Raw genomic sequence first — 23,211 nt, 5'->3', positions numbered from 1 at the left:
TAATGAAAATCTCCATGAGTTTCTGAAAACCCCTTTTTCTGTCAGAAGCTAAGTTATACTAACCAGCACTAACCATTTCAATTTCCAGAGCACTTAAAATTAGGTAAATAAATGAAGGACACCATCCTAGCATTACTGCCTAACCTGAGAAGAATATTTAAATGAAAGAAAGCACCATGGGCAGTGACAGTCTCTCTAATTTTCCAAATTAAATTGTTAATTAAAGTTCATTACTATTAATAACATAAGTATAATTAGGCACTGGTTAGTTATCTATGTTATTTTTAACTAGAAGATGCTCCTTTTTAACTGCAACGTGGACATTAGATGTGAATGTGAATATGGCTGGAAAACTGCAATGTCCAAAGTCACACTAGTATTGAGAAAAGGGAGAAGAAAATATCTATCTTTTCTGCTACTGAGTTTTTCATGAGGAGAATAAATACCATTCTAGCTGAAGAAAAGTGGAGACTGTTTTGGGTGATAATATTCATATTGAGTGAGAAGAGCTGGGGGATATATCTGCTTTTTGCTGTAAGAGGAAGGAGAGGCAATACTGAAGATTTTAGTAAGTTACTTATATTACCTATATTACTCATATTTAAGTATGTAATGCAGTAAATAGAAGTAAAAGATCAAAGTAGTGAAGGGAGATTAATGATCAGGTATCAGCAGTCTTGTTTATTTTGCTTATAGAAACATCCATCTAAGGATGGTGGTACAGGCATCTGTGAAGAAAATGAGAAGATTTTTCTCTGTAACTTTTTTTGGAAAAGTGGCAGCCAGCAGGTAGCAATGGTCAGAGTCTGTTGGGAAAAAGGTTGATTCAAGGTAGTTTGCATTAACTAGATTATAGATAGATTAGGGTGGAAATATCAGCACATTAGTGACAGGAGATGAAACAATGTTTAAAGAAGAAAGAATCAAAGAAGGTTGTCCATGAGAAATTGTTATTTATGGGGAAAAAAACTGAATACCTCTAGAAGCAATAAGATGAAGGAAGAAGGACTAGTTCCTAAGAGGAAGGTAATCCTAAATTTCACTGTACTTGACACAAAATGAATCAAATCCTTTTCCTGCAGTAGAATCTTTCTAATGTATTCCTCACTCCAAAAGTATAAGCTAAGTTACATCTTAGAATAGCTTTATCCAAGTTTATGATGGTGCTCCATCTTGATTAAAAATTTCAAAAAGCTGGTGTAGTCATTAGAGTAATGTGTATATTGTATATATGAATGTAGAGTAATGTAGTATAATTGGACTGTTTGCTCGAACATATGCACTGTGTATTTCCCAAACAGAAGTCTTTGCAAGATCAGAATCCTAGAGGGAAGGCACGATTTATTTCGTATTTAAAAAAAAAAAAATCAGAAAACTAATTTAAAGTGCTTCTAAACCAGAGAAATAAAGTCTGTACAAAGTAATTTCAAACTAAGGACAAAATAAAAAGCAAAGCAAAGGATCTTACTCTTTCTCTTAATTAAAGTAGTTAAATTCAGACAAACAATGTTTATGGTGCGGTAAGTACAAAATCTAGACCAGTGGCTAAACCAGTGCATGAAGCCTTTATGAAGCCCTATCATCATCCAAGTCCTGCATTAAGGATAAAAGGAGTTTGTTCTCCCATTTTTAGACTTCTGCCTAGGGCATGTTTCACACAAAACCCACATAGTTTCCTTTAAAAGCTGTCTTTGATTACTAAATAGTTTTGCTTAGAAACTGCACCTTTTCCCTTAAAGTGCAGAGGCAAAGCTTTTAACACATTGATAAATGTTCTCCTGTACTTCGTGCAGTGCTGCAGTTAAGAAGGTAAAGGTCTTGGCTTTTAAAAGAGGGTGTGTAACCAGAACTGTAATTTGCATTTGCAAATCCACATGATTTTTACTGTTAAATTAAGCCCAACAGTTTGTTTAAGTCATCAGGGAGTGGTACAGCTGAACAGAGGTGTAGCAAGTATTGCAGCTGAATTACAGGAGCTATAAGCCACCCTTAAGGGAGACACACAGCAGGGAGGACCACTCGCTGCACAAAACCGTCAGTGAAATCTCATAGAAAACAGGCAAGTCTGGAAATACTAGCGCTAGTTGGACAAGAAATAGATGACAAGTTCTATGAGTATCTGCAAGAGATGTGTGTAAAATTTGTCACTACATGTGTGGTATGTACGGTTATATTTTGAATAAGGGGATTGTAATTCCTTAGTTCTCACATAACTAATGGTTATAATGCCATGTGAAATTCTGAAGCATTATATCCCTTGTATGTACCCCTTGCCTCTTAGGTAAAGCACATAAACCCTTTTTACAAAGTTCATCTTGCCTTTTTTTATGCATTCTTAGACTTGTCAATTTTGTATATGAAAAGCTAAAACTTCTGTGTGGCTGTCGGTCAGTGGAAGATCCTGTGTTACCCTGCGAAGTGTAACCTGAACTTTAACACCTTCCCAAAAAGCAAATGCTGAGTGTCAAGCCCACAGACACCTAGAGCAGAGAGGAGAACAGATCCTGATGGGACTATCCGCAAAAGATGTGCACTCAATTCCTTGCCTCGATGCATCCTCTCCAATGCCATGGGTCCTCTCTGGGCTGGACTTTGTAGGTGGGCAGAGGAGGAGGAGAAGGCTGCTGGTCCTGCAGCTGGCATGGCAACTACTCCAGAGGTCTTTTTAGGGAGACCACTAGGAAATACAGGAACAACCCCTCCGGTCCCCAAGGGATTTTGCAGACTAGGCCACTTGCTGCACACTGGAATTAGAATTTATTATGTTTTTTGTAAAAATAATAGTTTTTAATCACACATAATACACTGCAGAAGAGACATATTCTAAAGTATGGAAAGCAATTGAAAGTCTAGAGACAATCTGAAGTTAAAAAATGTCCATTTTTTAAAAGTATGTTTTTGAAGGAAATAAACCTTCCCTCAACCCATCATTTGAGTGATTTATTTAGTCTTCATCTAGACCAGAATTTTAGACAGTATGTAATCCATCTGCTTGTAGAGAAAGTTGTCATTCATTCACAGCCTGACAGAGAGCGCTACCCTGGGGGTTAACTACAGGTTCTGGTACCGTCTGAGGGAAGGGGCAGCAGTTTGTATTATTTCAATTTTTATAGTCATTGGCTCTGTCTTTGCAAAGCTGTTTTAAAGTCGCTGCTAGGAGTCTGCCCAGACACGTGAGCAACTATGTTGATGCTTACTGTGGTGCAGCTCTCAGTGATATCTTGCAGCAATGAGTTCCACAGGTTTTCGCCAATTGCTGTTTGGAAAAATGTGTTTTATTATTATTAGATTTATGAATCTTCCATTTCAGTGGAGGCCCCTTTTCTCCTCAGCTGAGATAGGGTGAATAGTTCCTGATCTACTTTTTCTCCATGCCATTTATTATTTTGTATACTTTGATCATGCTTGTTCTTATTCACTTTTCCTATAAACATTCCCAATCCTTTCAATCTCTTTATTATTCTTACCACACATCTCTCTGATGTATCTTTCTTAGATGGGCTAACCAGAAATGAACAAAGTACTCCAGATGAGGCCGAATTATTGATGTACATAACAGGTGAAAGCCTGGCCCTGTTGAAGTTGCTGGGAATTCACTAACATCTAAGGACTGAGGTTTCTCCTAGTGCTGTCACATTTCCTGCATTATTCTTCCTCCCATTTTTCATATATTCAACTTCAAAATTTGGCAGCTGAGACTTTAATCTAGAATCCTACTGATTCAGCATCCTCCATTAAATTGCTGTTAGTCCTCAGATTAGCAGTGTAACTCTGTGGGCAGGATTAGTTTCCTCCCCAAAATACTTTGATGAAAAGGGTCAAATTTGTCCTGATTTAAATTCGTTATGGAACAAACCTTGATGTTAGTTTTGAACAGCTGAAACTGAGGGCAGCAGCCCAGACTTTGAAACAATGCTGTTTGTGTTCACAGTGACCTTTAGCTGCAAAATCTGCTAAAATACATTATTTACTATACGAAAGCAAACAAACAAAATTTTTGCTTTAATAAATGACTGTCCATAATGTAATATGAATATGAGGCAAATCAAATCAGAGTTTTTTACAGCATCTGCAAAAGAAATCTGCTAACTTCCGTTTCCTCCACAGAAACACCTAAGAAATGTTCAGATTGTTGCTGGCTAATAAATACAGTAAATGAAATGTTAATAAATCACCAGCAATTTAGCCTGACAATAACATGAATTGACCACATTGATTAAATTGATTATGTTTCATATATTTACAATATGTAGACACAAGCCTAATTTATTTTCTGAAGAGTTCAAGGTAGGTATCACTGGTTTAAAAAAAAAAAAAAAAAAGGCAAACCAAAACAATGGAGTAATGTTTGTGGTTGCTATCTGCAATAATCTAATGCTGACAGAGAGCAGTATTTTATTTAGTAATTAACAGTGTAAAGGGGAGAGAAGCTGTCATGTTGGTTCTTAAGCTGGGGAATGTGATGAAAGATGATATCTGCGATCTCATCCTTTCCACTTGTTTAGGATTGTCAGGATGAGAAATGTCAGCATTATGAAAGCTCAGCTCTGCTCTTGATATGATAAAACCCTTCAAAAGCCAGTCTTTCTATCCCTCTCCCCCCTCCTTTCTCCCTCTCCCTTTCGCACTTGCTTTTTTATTTATCCTGTTTTGTTAGATGGCAGAAATATAATTCTTTTCTTTCTTCCTATTATAAGCCACCATTTTTGTTTTATTATATGTTTCACAACCCCTAATGCCCCACTGAAAATTACCTTGTTAAATGACAGTGTTTCAAAGCCATGAATCCTTTCCACCGTTCCCTCAGAGGTTTGAAACAGTCAACAGACTGTAAAGAATAAATAATAAAAAAGTATTGATTATTTTGATGACTGTGAGATTCAATTAAGTATTAATTTTGCCCTCCAGTGGACCTATCAAGGTATTCAAAAGGGAGGATTCAGCTCAGCTAAATGCGTGCTGAGTGCTTCAGCCTTAAATAGGGAGAAAATGTGTTTACCTACAGTATTTGAAGAGGAGTGCATTGATGCACAGAGTCCAATATTTAAGTGCTGTGCAAATTAAGCCCTGGTGACAGTGACATTGTTTTCAGCGATATGAGTATTGACTAAAGAAGTGCATTTGATGACAGCTTAAACTATTTGTATTGATTAACATTTTCATAGATTATCATGTGTCATATCAAATTCACTTTTCAGACATGAATACATTAAAAAACCCATAGGCAAACATCGACCAATGTGAGGACGGGACAGAGGGAACATGCTAACCAACCTACTTGCTCGCTGGTCACCTGTTCTCTGCATAAGAACCATTTAGGCATGAACTTTGCAATAAATAGCGGCCAGAGAGCGCAACAAGGTCACTTGTTCCTTTCCTTTTTTTAGTTTTTTTTTTTTTTCCCCCCTCTGGTTTCCGTGCTGTCGTGATATTATGCCTATTAGTTTGCAAACGGAATAACAGAGTGTGCTTGGAAATAATGCCTGACCCCCAAATGTCCTCAGTGAGCAGAAGATAAAACAGATCCAAATCATCAAGAGAAAAATCTAAATGTGTATATATGCGTAATGTTTTACGGGGGATATAATGTTGCAAACACAAGAATAATTGCAAACTGTTTGTGTAAGTATCTTCCCTAATTTTATCTTTTAAAAAAATGGTTCCTATGTTTTTTATTTTCAAAAGAAAAATGTGTGCTTTGATGTGTGTTTATGGACTTTTGGAGCATAGTATCCCAAAGACAGGGATAGTTAGAAGAAATCTGTATCTCTTTTGAATGTATGTAATGAAAAAGCTATTTGCTGCTGTGCATTTTCATAGAAATGCTGGAATGATAGAAACTGTGATTTTGTTAATGTTGTACAGCTGGGGATGCCTCTTTAAATCACTACGGAGCGCTCACAGGGTGCTCTTCTTCCGTGGCGTTAGAGCATACAGGAATTTCTTTTCTTACTACGTTAAGGACAGGGTGAGGTGTAAAAACATACACACACACACAAAAGCACATCCCACAATTAAAGCTGTGTTGGTTATGTTGCTTTCATAGAAGTTTTTCTCCAAAGCATCCTGAATCTCTCACATGCTAGTTGAGCTTTAATAGGGTGGGGAGTAATGGAAAACTCATTGGATCTGTAATAGCTCTTCACTTGACTGCAGCCAGCAATAACAGCAGGAGCAGCCAGAGATAAGAGAGAGAGAGAGAGAGAGTGTGTATGTGTGTGTGTGAGAGAGAGAGGGAGTGGAAGAGAGAGTATACGCACACCAAAGCTGCCACTTTTTTTCCCCCCTCACTCTTTTTTTTTTTTTTTTTTTTTCTCCCCCCCCCCCCCCATCCTAGGATCCAATGATAGCTGGACAAGTCAGTAAGCCCTTGCTGTCACTGCGGAGTGAAATGAATGCAGAGTTGAGAGGTGAGGACAAGGCAGCTACTTCAGACAACGAGCTGAATGAGCCCCTGCTTGCGCCTGTGGAATCAAATGACAGCGAGGACACTCCCAGCAAGCTCTTCGGTAAGTCTGTCTAGGTATTTCATTTCACTGCTACCATGTTGTCCGGAAGAGCAATCTCCCTCCGTTCTTTTTTTTTTTTTCTTTTTTCTTTTTTTTTTTTGTTCGCTCAATTTTCTTGTAAGTATGAAGGAGTAGCTTGGAGCGTGCAGGCATACAGGCTTCTGCTCCCATTGCAACTGGTTACCAGAATGACAGCGTCAGTCCTGAAAACTTTTGTCAACAATGAACTTATTTTATGCAAGTTGCAGATATTTTATGTTTTCTTTTGAGCCATGGTCTCAAATGTAAAAAAAAAATAAATAAAAATAGAGGGGGGATCATTTTCTTGAAGTAGTTCGTTAACATTTATTGCGTTAGGTGCTGATGTGTCTCATATGCTACCAGTTTTTTCTAAGGATGGATTAAACTGAAAAGTTATCATTTTATATGGTAAAGGTAAAGCTGGCTGAAGAGAGCTGAAACATTCCCATAGAAAACACTCTGTAGTGAATAAACAAAGGCTACCAAGAGTACTGCACATGGAGCTGATGTTTTGGAATTTAAATTAGAAATGAAATATCTCTTCTAAAGCCTGTGCAAAGAGAAATTACCTTTTGAATTTTTATTTATTTTTAAGTAGTCTAAATTATGCCAGATAAGTGTAACCTTTCACAATCAAAACAATAGCAGCAAGAGTGGCACTCCAGCACAGACATCTGTCATTCAAATGGATGACACCCTGTAAGCCAACTCAAGCAACTCTGATCTCTAATCAGAAAAGGGAGCAGAGTTGTTGAGGCGCGTGCTTGAGTGATAGATGTTGATAGATGTCTGAGCTGGAGCAGCACTATATGGTACATAGCGACATTTTGGGTTTAGAGGGACTGGGAGTTCCTTTTAATTATTTCCATTTGTGACGTTAGACAAACCTTAATAGAAATGGAGCATTTCCTTATTTTACATGATCCTATAGGTGGAAGTTGAAGAGAAAAATATCTTGTTTAAAGGCAATGCAGCTTTAAGGGAGAGAGAGTGAGAGCCCATTTTCTAAGATTCAAGTTTTGATTTCATAATCTGTAAGGAAATCTGTAGCAGTGTTCAGATTTCAGTATTCCAGCTATAGTAAGAGCTGCAAGATTTTTTAAAACAAAAGAATACATGCAATTTTCTTTTTAAAAAATCTTTACCTCTTACTAAAAGATATAGGACAAAATGTTTTACTAAAGAACTTCATACAGAGATGGGAAAATAATAATAATTTAAAAATCCTAAAATTTAATTTCTGGATTACAGTAATGACCATGACTGAATATCACATCCATTTTTAAGCACCCTCTTAGTAATCTTTGTTTCCATGGAAAGCATATTTTCCATTAGTAGTTTGAATGTTCAAAAAGCATATAATAATTGTTTTAGTCCATTTCATCCAGGAAAGAATTGTAATGTCTAAAATTCAGAGGGCTATTAGTTGTCTAGAGAAGTATAAATATCTTCATCTGTGTCTATGTATTTTTTTTGCTGAAATGTTTAGGGTGCATCTATTAAATATAGCAAGGCATATACAAAACAAAAAACAGACTTTTGAGGTTAGTGAAACCTCTGTCTGTTTGGTTTTAGATCAGGCAAGTCTTGTAATAAAAGGCAGGATATTTTTTGAGCCATTGTCACTTGGATGCTCTACGGTGATAGTGAAATACACACACACTTTCATTAGAGTTGCCGTGTGGGATATAGAAATGATGTGCAACAATATCTTGTTGTCTTCTGAACTGCAAATATAATTTATGTCCCTAAAAACACTAATGAAAAAGCTACAAATTAATATATTGTGCTGTTTCTGTTGGTGAGTGTAAGATGTTTGCTAGCCTGATTCTTATAGTGCTAAGAAGATGTTCCCAAGTAAACAAAAGTAGGTGAAATAGTTCAACTGCCTCAGTAGGAACTTACGTACCGTTTATCGAGTTCTGTTACAATTGTGACAGATGCTACAGATTTTTTAGCAGCAGCCCTTGTCAGTTAATTTTAGTAACTTTGGGAACATAAAAGGAAGGACAATGGGGCTATTTTGATACATATGAGGATCAAACTGAGCAAATTTTAAATAAAGATGATTAGCCTTTATGTCACAGATGCATCCCTTAAGACAGATTTACAGTAAACATTTAAAATAATTAAGTGTAGTTTTGCTTAAAGCTTTTATACATAAATGCGGAGCATTATTCTCTTGCTGTTTCTCTTTGTTTAATGTTATGAATAGCATGTTAAGAATGTATGTTTGGGCCTTTCTTTACAGTCTCTGCAATTAAATTATTGTTGGACTTACTGATATGTGATGGCACAGAAATTGACAATTTTCTCCTCCAACTTTCTTTCATGTGATCAGAGATAATAATTTTCTTTTTACAATATTACATTTAATACACGCTGTGTGAAAATTTGCCCCAAATCTGTTAAGCAGGAGAGGGAGGAGCATTTTAGAAAGTCAAGGGGAGGAGACAGGTCCATAAAGAACAAAGTTTTTCCACGCTGCTGCTTTCACGTTGTTTTGAAAAATTTGTGAAAACGACATACCGATTTAGCTGGAATGAATGACCAGCATTTGAGTGTCTTGTTGACTTTAGCAATGTTTCACAAGTCTTATTTTCATATAGATGAACAGAGTTGAATGATTAGATGGGAGAGCTTTCTTCTTTCTCACCGGATGCATTCTGCTTAGTTTCTTGTGATGGATGGGTTTATTTCTGCAAGGACTTGCATTGCTCACCTGTACCTTTTCCTAAAATCCACCTCCTTTTTCTCAAACTTCCTTGTTTCGGTATTTCACTGCATACCATAGAAACAGTGTGTATTTGCTTTTTGGTTTGGTAGCAGATAGCACAATTAATTATAAAAACAGCACTTCTTCAACAACAGTGCCTGCTGCAGGTGAGGAAAGTGCAGGAGTACAATTAATTATGCTAATTTTTGACTTAGGAAGATATGCAGTAAACTTTTGTTTCTCTTATGGGTGCTTTGCTATCAGTGACAAAGCAGGTGAATGCTGCAGGTCTTTGAGTCTCAGAAATACCAGCAGGAGCTGGGATAAGTTTCTGACGATGTGAAATAGCTCCCACCTGAAACTGGTGCACAGGTGTCTGGGAAGATGCACTTTGTCACTGTGGTGCCGTTGTTACCTGTGAGTGATGGCAGGAGCAGCTGTGATTAGAGGGGTTGTGCTTGATTCTTGTTTGCCTGCTTGCTTTCTCTTGGTGGTGGTAGTTGTTTTTTGGTGTGTTTTTGTTGCGGCTTTCTGTTTGGGTTTTTTTGTTTGTGGTTTGGTTTTGTTTTGTTTTGGTTTTAAAGAAAAGGCTATCCTGTAGGCTGGGGAGTTTGCATCTGCAATCCTCCGTTTGTGTGCCTATACCAGTGGACTCTTGGGAATCTGCATACCTGTGTGCAAAAGACTTTTGATACTGAAATCATGTGAAATAAGAAGGAAGTAAAAAACACGGTGAAAACTACTTTCTGAAGCACAAAATGTTGGTAAAGGACTCTGTCCTGAAACATATTAGCTCAGAAGTACAGTTTTGAAGTGTAGAGTTAGCACAGGTACAGTGCTTCAGTTACAGAAATCGCAGTTTTGCGGAGCAGTGTGAGACGAAGTTGCTTTGCAAGAGATCCTGTGGTGTATTATTTACTCTTTAAAATATTTGTGAAGCAGTACCTCCTACTTTAATCATATGATATCGTTAAGAAACAGAGTCTGTCGGCTGACGTTCCTCGCAGTGTCATTTTCAGATCAACTTGTCTTACCCACGCAATATGCTTGAAAATAGTAATTCAGGCCAAATGCCACGGCTCTTACTAGAGAAAGCTTTCGTTAATGCTAAGTAGTAGCTTCACTTGAATAAACACATCAGGATTTGATCCTAAATTAATTAATCCTAGTTGCCATTTTATACAGTATCTTTAAGCCAATTTAGAATAAGTTATGAAGTATTGGTCTGAAAAAAAAATTAGTAAGAAAAAAACTGCTTCATGTTTAGCTGTGTAGTGTTATAACTGTTGAGATTCAAAAGTTGGTATAGACATCAGGGATATACTGTGCATAAAATTCTTTGTACAGTAAAAATCTGAGGAAAGAAATGGCTAGTCCAAGCACCAAAACCCCCAGTGGACTGAGGCTGGCTTTCCTGGAGTTAGATTCAGTCCATAATTCATCCTTAATTGAAGGTAATTTGTGACATAATTAGATGATGGTAAAAAGAAAGCTGGGAATGCACTTGCATGTTGAGGTAATTTTGCTGTATTATAAAAAGTTGCTTTTTGAGATCGAGCCTGCAGTTCTAAGCATCAAACTTATTGAAATAAATAAAGCTGTAAGTATATAGTGAGTGCAAGACTGAGCCTGTAATTGTGGAGCACAAGTGTTTCCTATTTAATAATTGCAGGACAGCAAAAAATTGACTGCTAACTTGGTTTTTTTTTTTTTGCTGGCAAGGTTTTGTTCCAGTGAAATTAAATCTTAGTTTTCCTGTACTGGATCTAAAGACTGTGGTTTCATTTGGTTCACTACCATTTTTTGCTTTTTTCATAATGCTGTGTATGCTTGAAATATAGAGCAGGGATATGCGTATTAAATGAATCTGCACGCATTTCCATAAACAAGGGTTTATTTTCAAACCCCTGCATTGGTTTTGGGATTTTGTTTTCTTTTCCCGTATTGTTCCCCATGTTTCAGAACTGCACGCATCTTTCTATATAAGCATACGCGTATATGCTGTAGCAGAACGGGGTAGAGTTGTTTCTAACTGATTGTGTTTTGATAGTAGATCCCTTGTATTGCTCTTTAAGGAAACATACATTATCCAATTTTATTTTTATTTTTTTTAAAATCAGAGTTGTCTTGATTAGAATTTATGGCACTGGTGTCATTTCAGTTACAAAGGATAAAGGACTAAATTGTCTTTTACCTCTTGAGACGGTGGTCTCTGCAGGTCAGAGCAGAGGTCATTGCCAGGTTGCTGTGAGGAAGCTCACATTATCGTCATTAACAGCGTATCTAGCCTGTGGGGGGAAAAAAGGCCCTCAGACTAAGAGCTTTTCTTTTATCAGTGTATTTAAGGATGATTCTCAGTGTTTTGGTTATATCTTCAAATTTTAAAGGCCTGTAAGATCTGCCCGTCAGGAACACTTTGATAAGGTTTGGTAATTTCAGTGAAAGAAAGCAGTGTGTGTTTGTCACTCTTGCTGCATTTTAAAGTTCTAGTGAATGTTTCTGCTCTGATAGGGAAGTACATGGCCCAAATGGTCTCAATATTAAAATCAGAGCCACCTTTTAGATGCAGCAAACATTTGAAATATGTTTAATCTGCACATAAAGATTCTTGTCTCTTCATGTAATTTTATTCAGTAATTTCCACGTTGTGGATTGCTTTGTTCTGAGACACTGTCGTTTTTCCATGCCATCCGTAAGGGCCAGAGGACCGATCCTGCTAGTGCTTGAATGTGTGATACTTTTATTAAAGCAAGTAATCTGTGGATTAGGAGCACAGTTTCATTACAAAGACTGTGTCAATGAGGAACGTTAATGGGTGGGAGGTTTACAGAACTGGGTCATTATACAGGCTTGTAAATCCATTTTCTAAAATGTAGTCTTGCTCAATTAACGAATAAGTTTTCAAAGAATCTGAAGATCCGGCTATGTGATTGTTTTTTTTCTGAAGGATACATTTGACATGAGCACTTTAAAATAGGTGTTTGCAAACAGTTAGGGACTTGAATAACTACTCTGAATAATGTTATTGTCTGATTCCTTGGCAGAGTTCTTACTGAAGTCAGTGGGGGATGCACTTGTGAATAGGGAGTAAATGCCCATTAAAGCCTAAAAAGATGTTATGACTATTTAAACACAAAGCACGATGCAATGGTAAGATAGAAAATCCATCCTCAGCTCAGTGTTCCTGCTATGCCTAGGTATCGCAGGTAGCTTGGGCAGTGGTGGTACTGATGCTAGCACATATATTCCAACTCTAAGGAGACTGAAATCGTACTCCTTTAACCTTCAAAGAAAGCAATATTGGGGTGATGCAGCCCCGCTTATAAATTCCCTTGGTTATATGGAAATAAATCAGTCTCTTATTGTTGTGCCTGCATTCTGACAGAGAGAGCTTATTTAAAAAAATCAAACAAACAACAAAAGCTATTCTGAGTATGGTGGAAGATAATTGTGGTTTTTTTTTAAAGACAATTCTGTTTGTTCTCATGAATTTCTAATTACTTCTTTGCTAAATTTTTTTGAGCTAAGTGTATGTTATGTGTTTCTTAAATGAGGCTTGCAGTCTGATTTTCTGTATTTATATACAAAATAACTAACCTTAGAGATGGAAGGAAAAAAAAATGAAATCCTAGTATGTAATTGGTATGACTGAATGACAAATAGTTCATTTTTAATTAGTTAATCTTTCTTCTCCCTGTCTTTGAAGTTATAAAAATAACAACAAACAAACTTGTTTAAAAGCAACATAAATGGCTGGCTGTTTTCAAAGAGGAGTTGCTGGCTACTAGACAGTAAACAGGTAATTTGTGAAAGAACTGTTACTTTCTTTGATTGAGATCCTTGCCGGTTTGTGTTTTGAGATTAATAATAGATCAGACACTTGCACATTAAAAAGGAAACAAACGTAGAAAAGAGAAGGAAGGAGAACTGGATGTTTCTATTGGACTTTACATGATTAAGCAAGTTCTCCATGGAAATGTGCAGGTGAGGCAGACAGAGGCGAAGTTAGATTTGCCCAAATGTGCACATGGCACCACTTAACACCTCTCTTGATTTCCTTATGCTAAACAAAGAGATAGCAAGTGCTTATACCAAGCTGGCACCCTGTCAGGGGGCAATCTGTATAAAGTTTCCTGCTGTCAGGTTAATAAATTTTTTAAAAATATCCAAAGGCAGAGGTAGTTGTAGGAAGCTCATAGTAACAGTTGCCATTCTCCTGTGGATCATTTTTCTCTTTAATATCCTATGTAGTGCTTGGTTTTCCTTGTTGTGTTGTCTTCCTAGGTTTTGTTCTTTCTGACATTTGTGGGTTCTTCTTTGTTTTAATTCTTATTTCTTGCTAAGCTGTTTCTTCTGTTGCATCCATCACCTGTGGTCCCTTTCTTTGGGGAGAGATGGTCAGAGGATGGGAGGATCAGCTTTGTGCCTTTTATACTTTGATTTAACTGCATATTGAGTATCTTAATGTTTCTTCGATTAATGGTTTATTTTCTGACTTTTTATATGACTGACACTAGTACTATCACAATAACATTATTTTGATAGTTACAAAATAATTTCTGATGAGTCCAGTGGTAGAAGTTACATTAAATGACAACTAAATGAAAAAATTAATGCTGACCAGGGGCAAGAGCAGAATAAAATTAAATGTGTCCTAATTCGTGATTTTCAACAGGAATATTATTTTCTTATGGAAATGGTTTGATATTTGTTAAAGTCTCATTTTTATCTTTTTCCACCATATAAAAATCAAAATCAATATGAAACAAAGGAAGATTTGTATTGTGACATGTTCTGCTTTACGTTGTGATACTGCTTTGATGCTCTCGGAAGCAGGACTAAGCCCTTTTACTTTGAAAGCAGAGGTCATCTAGAGAAGAACAGTACCTCATCCCGCCTGGCTAAATAAAACCTGCTGTTTTCAGAGAGTCTGAAATTGGGTTTGTTCTCTAGATATTCCAGGGATATCTACATTTGCCAAATCAATGCCCAGCCCACGCCTCTACCACTCTAAAATGTGTTTGTTTAACACTAAAATACTGCTTGTCTATTCGTAAAAGTAGTTTGAATGTCTGTTTTTATTTCAGAATATACAAGAAAAGTTGTTGGGAGAGTGGCAGTTTTGTTTTTCTTATTGGATGTCCTTTCTTTTTAGAAAGGTGATCATGAACAGCTTGAAGTTGTCTTAAGGAAATTACTATGTTTCAGAAAACAGAGCAATCATGCCACTTGAAAGTGATCACAGAAGTTAAATATATATATTTTTAATATATGTGTAAAAAAATTATCAGCCAGTGTGACTGGAATGTAATATAAATTATTCTAATGCAATTAAAAAAATCAGAGTCCTAAAACAATTCCATGTTACTCTGAAGGTTTGAATGTTTCACAAAATAAGAAATAAAGATTTTTCCTACATTAAGAACAGTATTCACTATAGCAAACTATCATTAGGTTACTTTTTTGAAAGCTAGCATGGAGTTTATAGAAACACATTAATACTAGCTTTTAAAAACATCTTTGTGCTTTTCAGTTCAGATGGTGGTGTATGGTTTGGTGACCGTTAGAGATTCTAGTAAGTCCTTTTCATTTTCTAGCTCAGTCTCCTACCTGACGTAGTCATAGTTGTTGAATACAGAATTATTAGCAGTCAGTTGCCTTCCAGCAGAAGATAAAGGAAGTCCTCTCCCAGACTGCACTGGACACGCAGCCTAGGCTGTTATTCTCACCACAGATGTCAAGGCTTGAAAAGTAGAGGGTCAGTAAGAACATCAGTGCCACCTCTCCTTTCTGCCCCTCCCCTTCAGTACAGCCAGGTTTGGAGGCATTCCCCTCTCTTCTGCTCGTTTGGTGTGTGTGCACAGCTGGAAGCGTATACAGCTGTGCATGGGCAGTTGTTGCTCAGATCTACTTGAGTGTATTTTGCCTCCGTGCCGTCGAGGTCTGCTTTAGTTTTCCGTGCTTTGTTTGAAGCTTAACGTTTGGAGGGGTTTGTTCCTTGAAGAGGATGATCTAAAACCTGTGTTTAATCAAGAAGCCAGAATTGCTTTTCAGTAAATATACCTTAAGGCTTACTTTAATATACTGTACTATTAAGTATGTGTAATTACTTCTTGAGATAGCACAGTATTAACTGGAAAAGAAGAAAGATCATTTGAATTCGGTCTAATCTCTTGAGCAAATAAAATATGGGGCAGTTTTTGTATTTTCTTTTGCATACAATTAGGATTTATCCACATGGTGTAGAGGTGTCATGTTTGCTCAGTGATTTGAACAAACATGAGGCCAAATTCTGACAGATCTCAGGTGACCATCCATCCCGTAGGCAGGAAGACCATAGATTTCAACAGGGTATTCATCCTATCAATACTTGTATGCCAGTCCGTGGCCTCCACCTCTCTAATGTGGTCACTGCTCTTACAGCTTCCCATGTTCTGGAGCTAAAATCAGCTAAGCAAACATGCTGACAGGAAGGAGCAACCGCTCTATAATTATGCTGCGTTCATATTTAACAAAATATGAATTATTGAACCAGTCCCAGGGTTACCGTGGGTTTCTGTTACGCTGTGCAGGTATGCGTATGTATTGCAAAGGCTCCGCGACTCCACCTCTGCTGTTTTGCCGTGGGGAAACAGGCAGGAGCTGTGGCAGGAACGGCATCTAACCTGCTGCAGGGCAGAGGTGGTGTGTCAGTGTCAGAACCTATGTAAAGCTTCCATAAAGGTGAAGTTTTAGGGGATGTTTATGGGACAGGTAAGGCGGATTACCATAATTAGGCATTCAAAAATAATTAAGGACCCAAAATGGTAGTTATTACTGAAACAAAAACACGACTAGAAAAATCAGCAGTGATTAAGATGGGGAATTGGACAGATATATATGAGCTCAAAGGTGATTGTAAATGTACAGGCTTGATATTTCTCCTCCTTTCTTATGCTTCCTTGCCCGAAATCATAAATATTTGGGACTGCAAGTCACAAATCTCTCTGAAGGGAAAATGAAAATTGCAACTGGAAGAAAACAGAAAATGAAAAAATTTTTAAAATATTTTTTCTACTAATTGAATATACTCTCATAAGCATAGTAAATTAAATTATAATATCCAACAAGAAAAGCATCTGCATAAGTCATTTAAATTGTTATGGTTTTTTTCCCTGGCATGAAGAGTGTGAAGGAAACTCTTGTGTAGCTCTGTTGCTGGGATTTGATGCATTGCTTTCAGAGTCTGCTTATTTTAACTGCATGGATACAGCACAGTGAACCTTCTCGTAACAGTTGCTGACCAAAAAAAAAAAAAAAAAAATCTTTCAATCAGCTGGTCCTGCTCACTCTCCCCCAACCCCCACACCTCTTTGCTTTTATGAGGCAATGAATAAAAGAGGGACCAGATGATGCAAAGGTTTACTCAGATGAGATGTCCTAGTCAATGAGCAACTTTGGATTTGCAGGACTCCAGCTTGTGACCCTGGACCTCAAAGGGATTGAGTTTTGGGGGCTGAGCCTTTCTGACATCGCTGTTATCTCATTTGTGTAAAATGATGGCTGGTGTACTTTGAATACCACTTTACATATTTCAAGCTTGCATGTGGCGGCAGACCCCCGTCTGGTGTAAAGGCTGGTGTGCTTTTGGCGTGCATCCTCCTAGCAGTGGCAGTGGGGCTCCCTGGGGCTGTAGTGGAAGGGAGATGGAGGGGAAGAGGGAGGGTTTTGTTTTATATCCTGTGTGAAAACTCAGAAACAAAACATTCATGCTTATCAGAAGGAGCAGATTCAGGACCCTTCTTGCAGTGATTTAAAAAAAAAATAAATCTATAGGCTCTCGTCATGTTTTTGGTTATTTATTTTTAATAATCCATTCTTCTGGTTTTGTATTCTCTTTACTGTGGGTTCATATAACTGCCGTATTTCAAACCAGGTTAAAAACAGTTAATAAAAAAAAAAAAGCGTTCCCTATAAGACAGCTTACTGCTGACTGTTTTATTTTGTTTATATCTGATATTTCTTATGGTATTCAGATGGTTGCAGTAGACTAGCACAAGAGCTGCATGTCTTGTCATCTGTACTGTATCAATACGTTTTTATAATGATACAATAACCTGAACCCTGTAACAGTTTATGATCCATTTGAGAATTCTTATGGATTCTCAGAGTGACGGAGACCTGAAAAAAGAACTTGACTGCTTTCGCAAAACTGGTGCTGTGACAGGAAAAACTAGTGCGCCTGTGATTTAGTTGCTAAGGAATCATATTGATCTGATTCGTCATTAAACTTTTAAGTTTGGAAAAAAAAAAGAGCTGGTTGAAGGTGGAAGAAACAGTGATGTGATTGTGAGGGTCTGCAGTACAGGTAAACTGTACCATACCACTACTGATATTGATTTTTTTATGATTAATAAATATGATTTTATGCATTACCCATGTACTGTATCTATAATAGTGCTTTTTTTAGAGCAGAAGAAAATTGCTTCTTGCTCTTTATTTTTCATTGACTATTTTTAGTCAATGATAAATAAAGAACTTCAACAGCAGTCTGAATACAGGAAAGACAGGACTTTAAAACAGAAACGTAGCAGTAATGAATAACTACACAGTGAACTACACATGCGCAGCCATCTTAATATTTGTAATGGTGCTAATTTCCTACTGCTTTTTAAAATATGCTTCCACATGAGCTCTCAAAAACCATAAAAGCTTGGCATGTAAAGTAAATTGTTTGTCACTTGCTGACGACCTGCCATATTTATTGTCAGGAGAAATGGACATTAGTTGGAAAAGCAGTTGTTAAAGGCCAAACAATTTTTAAAGATGGCAAAGATGTGCAAGGGCTTTCCTTTTTCTAACAATGAGCCACCCCTTCAGACATCAAAAGACAAGATAATAAGACACTTCAAGCACAATTCAAGATTATATTCAACATCTAAAGGCTCATCTCTTGTCAGTTTGCATTTACTCTCCCAGGGATGTGATGCTTCTATCATCATTCTGTCAAGAGGAGTCTGGCAGAAGCGATGAGGGCCCCTCATTTCACACACTTAGTGTTTTTTATCAAATAGCCCACACTCATTCTGATTCAGCCAAAATGGAGGGATAATTTGAAGAAGGTCATGCACAAGTACAAAAATCTTGTGATGATTTGTGTGATTAGAAGGCATTAAAATTGCACGTTTATGTTAGTTCTGAGATGTTTTGTCACTTTATTTAGTAATACACTGCTAAAGCATTAAAAATCATTTTTTTAAAGAAAAAAGGAAGTTTGCTTAAAACAACACATGCTGCTATTTAGCAAATATTTTGAACAGTGAGCTATGCTAAATGGCATTGTTTTAATATAACCTTAAAATGCATTCACTTCCCCTTTCTCCTTTGAGAGTGGAATGTTCAAGAGCTCCAGGGGCGAAATCTTGGCCCAGTCGGACTCGTTAGGATTTCTCTCACTGGTGATTTCATCCTTGGAAGTTTTGTTTGGGTAAGGATTTAGAAGGCTGAATTCAGCATAATATCAATATAAAGGGAATCATTTTAACAGCTTATGCAGGCATACCTAAGTATAGACTAAAACAGTACAACACCAGTAGGGTTACCTAGAGATGATATTTAAATTATATCACATGATGTCTTTCATTTGACACATGGGTCTTTTGTGCCCTATTTTGTATCCTGTTCAATTTTATGTGGGCAGCTGATATGGACCACACTCTTCTGGAAACCAGAGTTGTGGTAATGTGTGCTGTCTGAGGATGTATTTCCAGTCTCTTCCTTCCCCTTTTCATTCTGCAGACTTGTAATCTGGCATTATATATGCTATTCATGATAACTTTTTCAGTGAATTGAGGGGCAGTTGTTCTGTGTTTTGGAGATTCATAAAGGAAGGAAGAGGACGTTTCCACAGAAGCAGTTATTTTGTTTGTTGTTTTTATAGGGCTTTGGTTAATGATGAAAGTACTTGTTTCTAGAGACAGCATTTGAAGAGCAATTTTATTAATCCTAGCAAAAAAATTTGGTGTGTCAGTCTTCTCAAGTATACTATAACACCTGTAGAGCAGCGGTCACCAAACTTTTTTGATTGTAAATTCCTACCAGTAACAAGCTTTTGAGTATGCACACCCAATGTATGTATGTTTATTTATAAATTACATATACATACTATTGTAGTAATATGTACATCATAAAGTGTACACAAAAATAGATTTTAAAAAAGGATGAGATAAAGATGAAATAAACACGATTTAAAAAATATCTTCAAATTTTACTGGGATACAAAAAAAATACCTTCCTGTACCCCAATGGACTGTCTTGCACAGCCTTTTGGGGTGTGCACACCCCACGTTGGAGAGCACTGCTGTAGAGGACTAAGAACTGCAATGAAAATAAGTAAACTGCCTGTCTGTCTAGGCGTGCTGTGCTCAAAATCCTCACTGAAATGGGTGGGCCAAAAGCTGTATTTATTTTCGTATCTGCTGTCTTACTGAATTCACTGTGGGTCCCCCAAAGATGAGTGAGGGCAGAACGTAGCTCTTTGTAATTTCAACTGCCTAAGTTAAGTGGAGTCCTGAGAAGGATATTGAGCCTGTTTAAAATGTGCAGTCGCTTTGCTTGTACAGGCTCCTAGCTTTTCAGGAAAGAAAATAAGACTGGTGCTTTAGCAAGCTTTTTTTTGGCATCTCTATTGGATGTCATGAGCGAAACTTTTCTGAGGATTTCTTTTGTGGTACATATTATTTTCATGTCATCTGGATCTTGCCACCTCTTGTCTTGGCATTACATAGCTCTTTTTGCTAACAAGGGACATGAGGAGCTGACAGGGAGAGGCATAGAAAGCTGGGATGGAGGAAAAACTGTTTTCCTTATTTCTGACTTCTTTGATTTAAGCAACAAAAATAAAAAGACTGGATTGTGCTATCGATGTATCTTGTGCCTGAAAGAGGCTCCAGTACACAAACTGCACATGGACCACGTAACACGGGGGGGCCAGGCGTCTTCATCTCCCATTGAAACCAATAGGATGTGAAGCTGTTTAACCCCTCTTAGAAAGGAGCCACTGTTGAGGGACTCGGCTGGAGCTGCTCTGAATTTTGAATCAGGAATTTATCAGCTCTGATAGGAAGGAACTGTGAAGGAACGTGTATTTGGCCTTGTGGAAAAAAAAAAAAACACCTCTGCTCTATGGCTTGCCTTTGCACAACACTGAAGAAAGGTAACCTGCAATCATGGTGCGTTCCAAGGGTTTTCACCAGACAAGAAACCGCAAGGGAACTGGGAAGCTGTGAACAAATTGTCAAAAAGACAGATGGAATTGCTGACTGACCTACTGGTAAGATACGCTAACAACTTCCACCTCAGTGGTACGGTATTTATGCTGCAGTGCAGAGTGACTTCTCAAAGGAATTTGCTCTCCTACACATGTAAATGCCTTTGTGTATATAATATATCAATGTAGTGTGCAGTATTTCTAGGGAACTTATAGAGAGAAGTGAGTGTGCATTTAAACAGCTGCAGATGTTTAAGCTGCCAGACTGTTATGTCCAGAATAAACAGCATTTTTTTTCTCTCACTGAAAAGGCTTGCCTGCTTTATTCATAAGGCCTGTCTATATTCAGAAATTTGGCTCCTTTCTGGTGAATTATTCTGGTGGAGAAATTATGGCTGTTTCCACCTCAGTGTGATTCTCTGTGCATCCACTTCTGCTCTGCTCCACGCTGTCCACTGGAAGACCAGCATCCTCTGAAACTGAGACAGGGAGATGCTTCCTTTGCGGGATGCTCTTGTCAAAACATTAAGGAGTGGCAAAGGTTGAAGGGCAAATATGACCAAAAGGCAGCATGAATGTAGTTGTGCAGGATCCATAGTACCACCAGAGACTGCAAGTGGTCTCTGGAAAAGGCTTGTATTCTGAACAGAATTTGTTTTCTAATAGACAGGATTTACTTGTTAAGCTTTGACAAAGTTTGTGGACTGTCTCAGGCCTGTTTCGTTATCATCTCTTCCAGTAGAAGCATATGGACTCATATTGACTCTGGCTGTTACATGCGGATCACTATCTTGGTGATGTTGCTCCCTGGTATTTATATTCATTAAAGATCAGATCCTGAAATGCTGTAGCACATGGGGAGGAGAGAAAAGAGTGACTGCAAAGTTACAGGGCCCTCAGTATTAATTTAGCTATGCTTGAATCTGTCCTAGCTTATTTGTATATCTTCCTTACTCAGTCCCTTCCTTGGTGCTCTAGGAGCATCCCCTGTGCCTGGGGATGTTGCCCTGGCAGCCCTCTTCTCAAGCATGCATGTGCAAAAAACAAACACTAGTAACAAGTACTGTTAAAGGTCTGTAAATTGTTTTCCATCTGCTTTCAGACCCTAAACTGTGGAAGTTGTGGGGATACATGCAGGGAGGCTAATGCAGATGCTCAGTGCCAGCAAGCAAACCAAGCATCCCCACATTAAGCAATAAGTCTCGGTTTAAAAAATATTTAAACTGTAGCTATTGTGCAGTCCATTGGAAGCATTCACAGTAGGATCCAGGAAATGAAAATGAATTCCCATAAATTAAGATAGAGGAGCCACTATGTTTAAGGCATTATGGATGTATTTTATCTTTCTACCTATCCTCCCTCAAGTAACAGGGAAAGGTAGTAGCTTTTGCTAAAGTAATTATATTGATTTACTCTGTGCTGCGCACCCAGCTGCTTTCTGAACCACTCTCTAAACCGTTCTGGCAAGAATTACCTGGTGCTTTAGAGAGAGCATCATGTGACAGACAGTTCACATGTAAACTTGTGAGGAGGAGAACTGCACTTGGTGTGCACAAGTATAGTGTTTGTAAAGCATAAATATTAAAAACTAAACAGTTATGTTACTTTAAAAATCAACCTGAAAAAGCTGGAGTGGCAAATTTGACATTAGTTGTGCATTTTCAATATACACAAAGGCATCTTTCCCCGGAAGCCTGCACTAATATGCAAAGAGGCTGGGAGGAGCATGCACTTATGTAAAGGAAGTGCCTATTTAAGCTCTTGCACAATGACACTTCCAGTAATTCTGCATGTTTCTGGGTTAGTGTTTACATGAGTTGACTGTGCGTTGTTTTCATGGATAAGTGGAAGTGAATAAGCATGCATACATGTGTTTCTGAAGATACAATTCAACCTTTTTGTGTTACCATTCAGCTATTTTTCTTTTTAAACTCTGTCTCTGACTGTGGCATCTCCTCTTAGAAAATTCTTGCCCAACAAAGAGCTCATTAAATCATTGGTAAGATTCTGCTAAGCAAACACTGAATAACACAAGGTATTAGTCCCTGACAAGCACATGCACATACACAAGAAGTTGCACTTACCCAGTTTTGTGAATGCTTTTGTGGGTTTTCTTTTGAAGTGGAGCTGTTGTTCAGGCCTAGTAGAATTATTGAACTAGCCACTAAATAAATAATGAAACCTGTGTCTGCGAAATAAATTTTTTTGCATTTTTAAAGTCATTACCATATTTTTTAAGTATATCTCGCTCTCTCCCCTGAAAAGATTTTCACCAGCTCTTCCCTCAGAGGCAGGAAGAACACACAGTAGCAAACTGTAAAAAAGCAATTTTTTTTGCAAATCGCTCTGTGAGTGCCTCCTTTGGTGCCTAAAAGCCAGCCTCCGACACCAGAATTTAAGCCATACATCCCTGAAAAACACAGGTACAGAACTGTTCAGTTTTGCTGAGGAAGCTTAACAGCTCTGAACGCAGGAAAAACCATGTGCTGATATTAGTCAGGTACAGTAGCAGGCACTGAAGGTTATTCTCTCATTTGTACTTCGCAAATTGTGAATAATTTCAGTGAATTCTGGAATTACTTGACAATATTACATTTCTGCTATAGGGGTTTTTTGTGCGCGTGTGGGAAGACATACCACAATTTCTAGTACATGGGAAAGGTGCTTTTTTGGAGGTGGCCTGCCCACGTTGAATGTGTTTGATGTGGTGGAGTCTC

The 23,211-nt window shown here is 37.7% G+C and overlaps 1 protein-coding gene across 1 annotated transcript in view; it reads left to right on the top strand.

Annotated features, from left to right (window-relative positions):
- POU6F2 (POU class 6 homeobox 2) overlaps positions 1 to 23,211 on the top strand; it is a 312,926-nt gene that overhangs the window by 54,338 nt on the left and 235,377 nt on the right. Inside the window, exon 2 of the mRNA XM_054191841.1 lies at positions 6,338 to 6,509. Coding sequence (XP_054047816.1) covers positions 6,338 to 6,509 — 172 coding nt within the window. The remainder of the gene's footprint in view (positions 1 to 6,337; positions 6,510 to 23,211) is intronic.

Source organism: Rissa tridactyla, chromosome 2, assembly GCF_028500815.1.
Source record: "Rissa tridactyla isolate bRisTri1 chromosome 2, bRisTri1.patW.cur.20221130, whole genome shotgun sequence".
In the NCBI taxonomy this organism is placed as follows: domain Eukaryota; kingdom Metazoa; phylum Chordata; class Aves; order Charadriiformes; family Laridae; genus Rissa; species Rissa tridactyla.
This window is presented reverse-complemented; position numbering and strand designations above follow the sequence as displayed.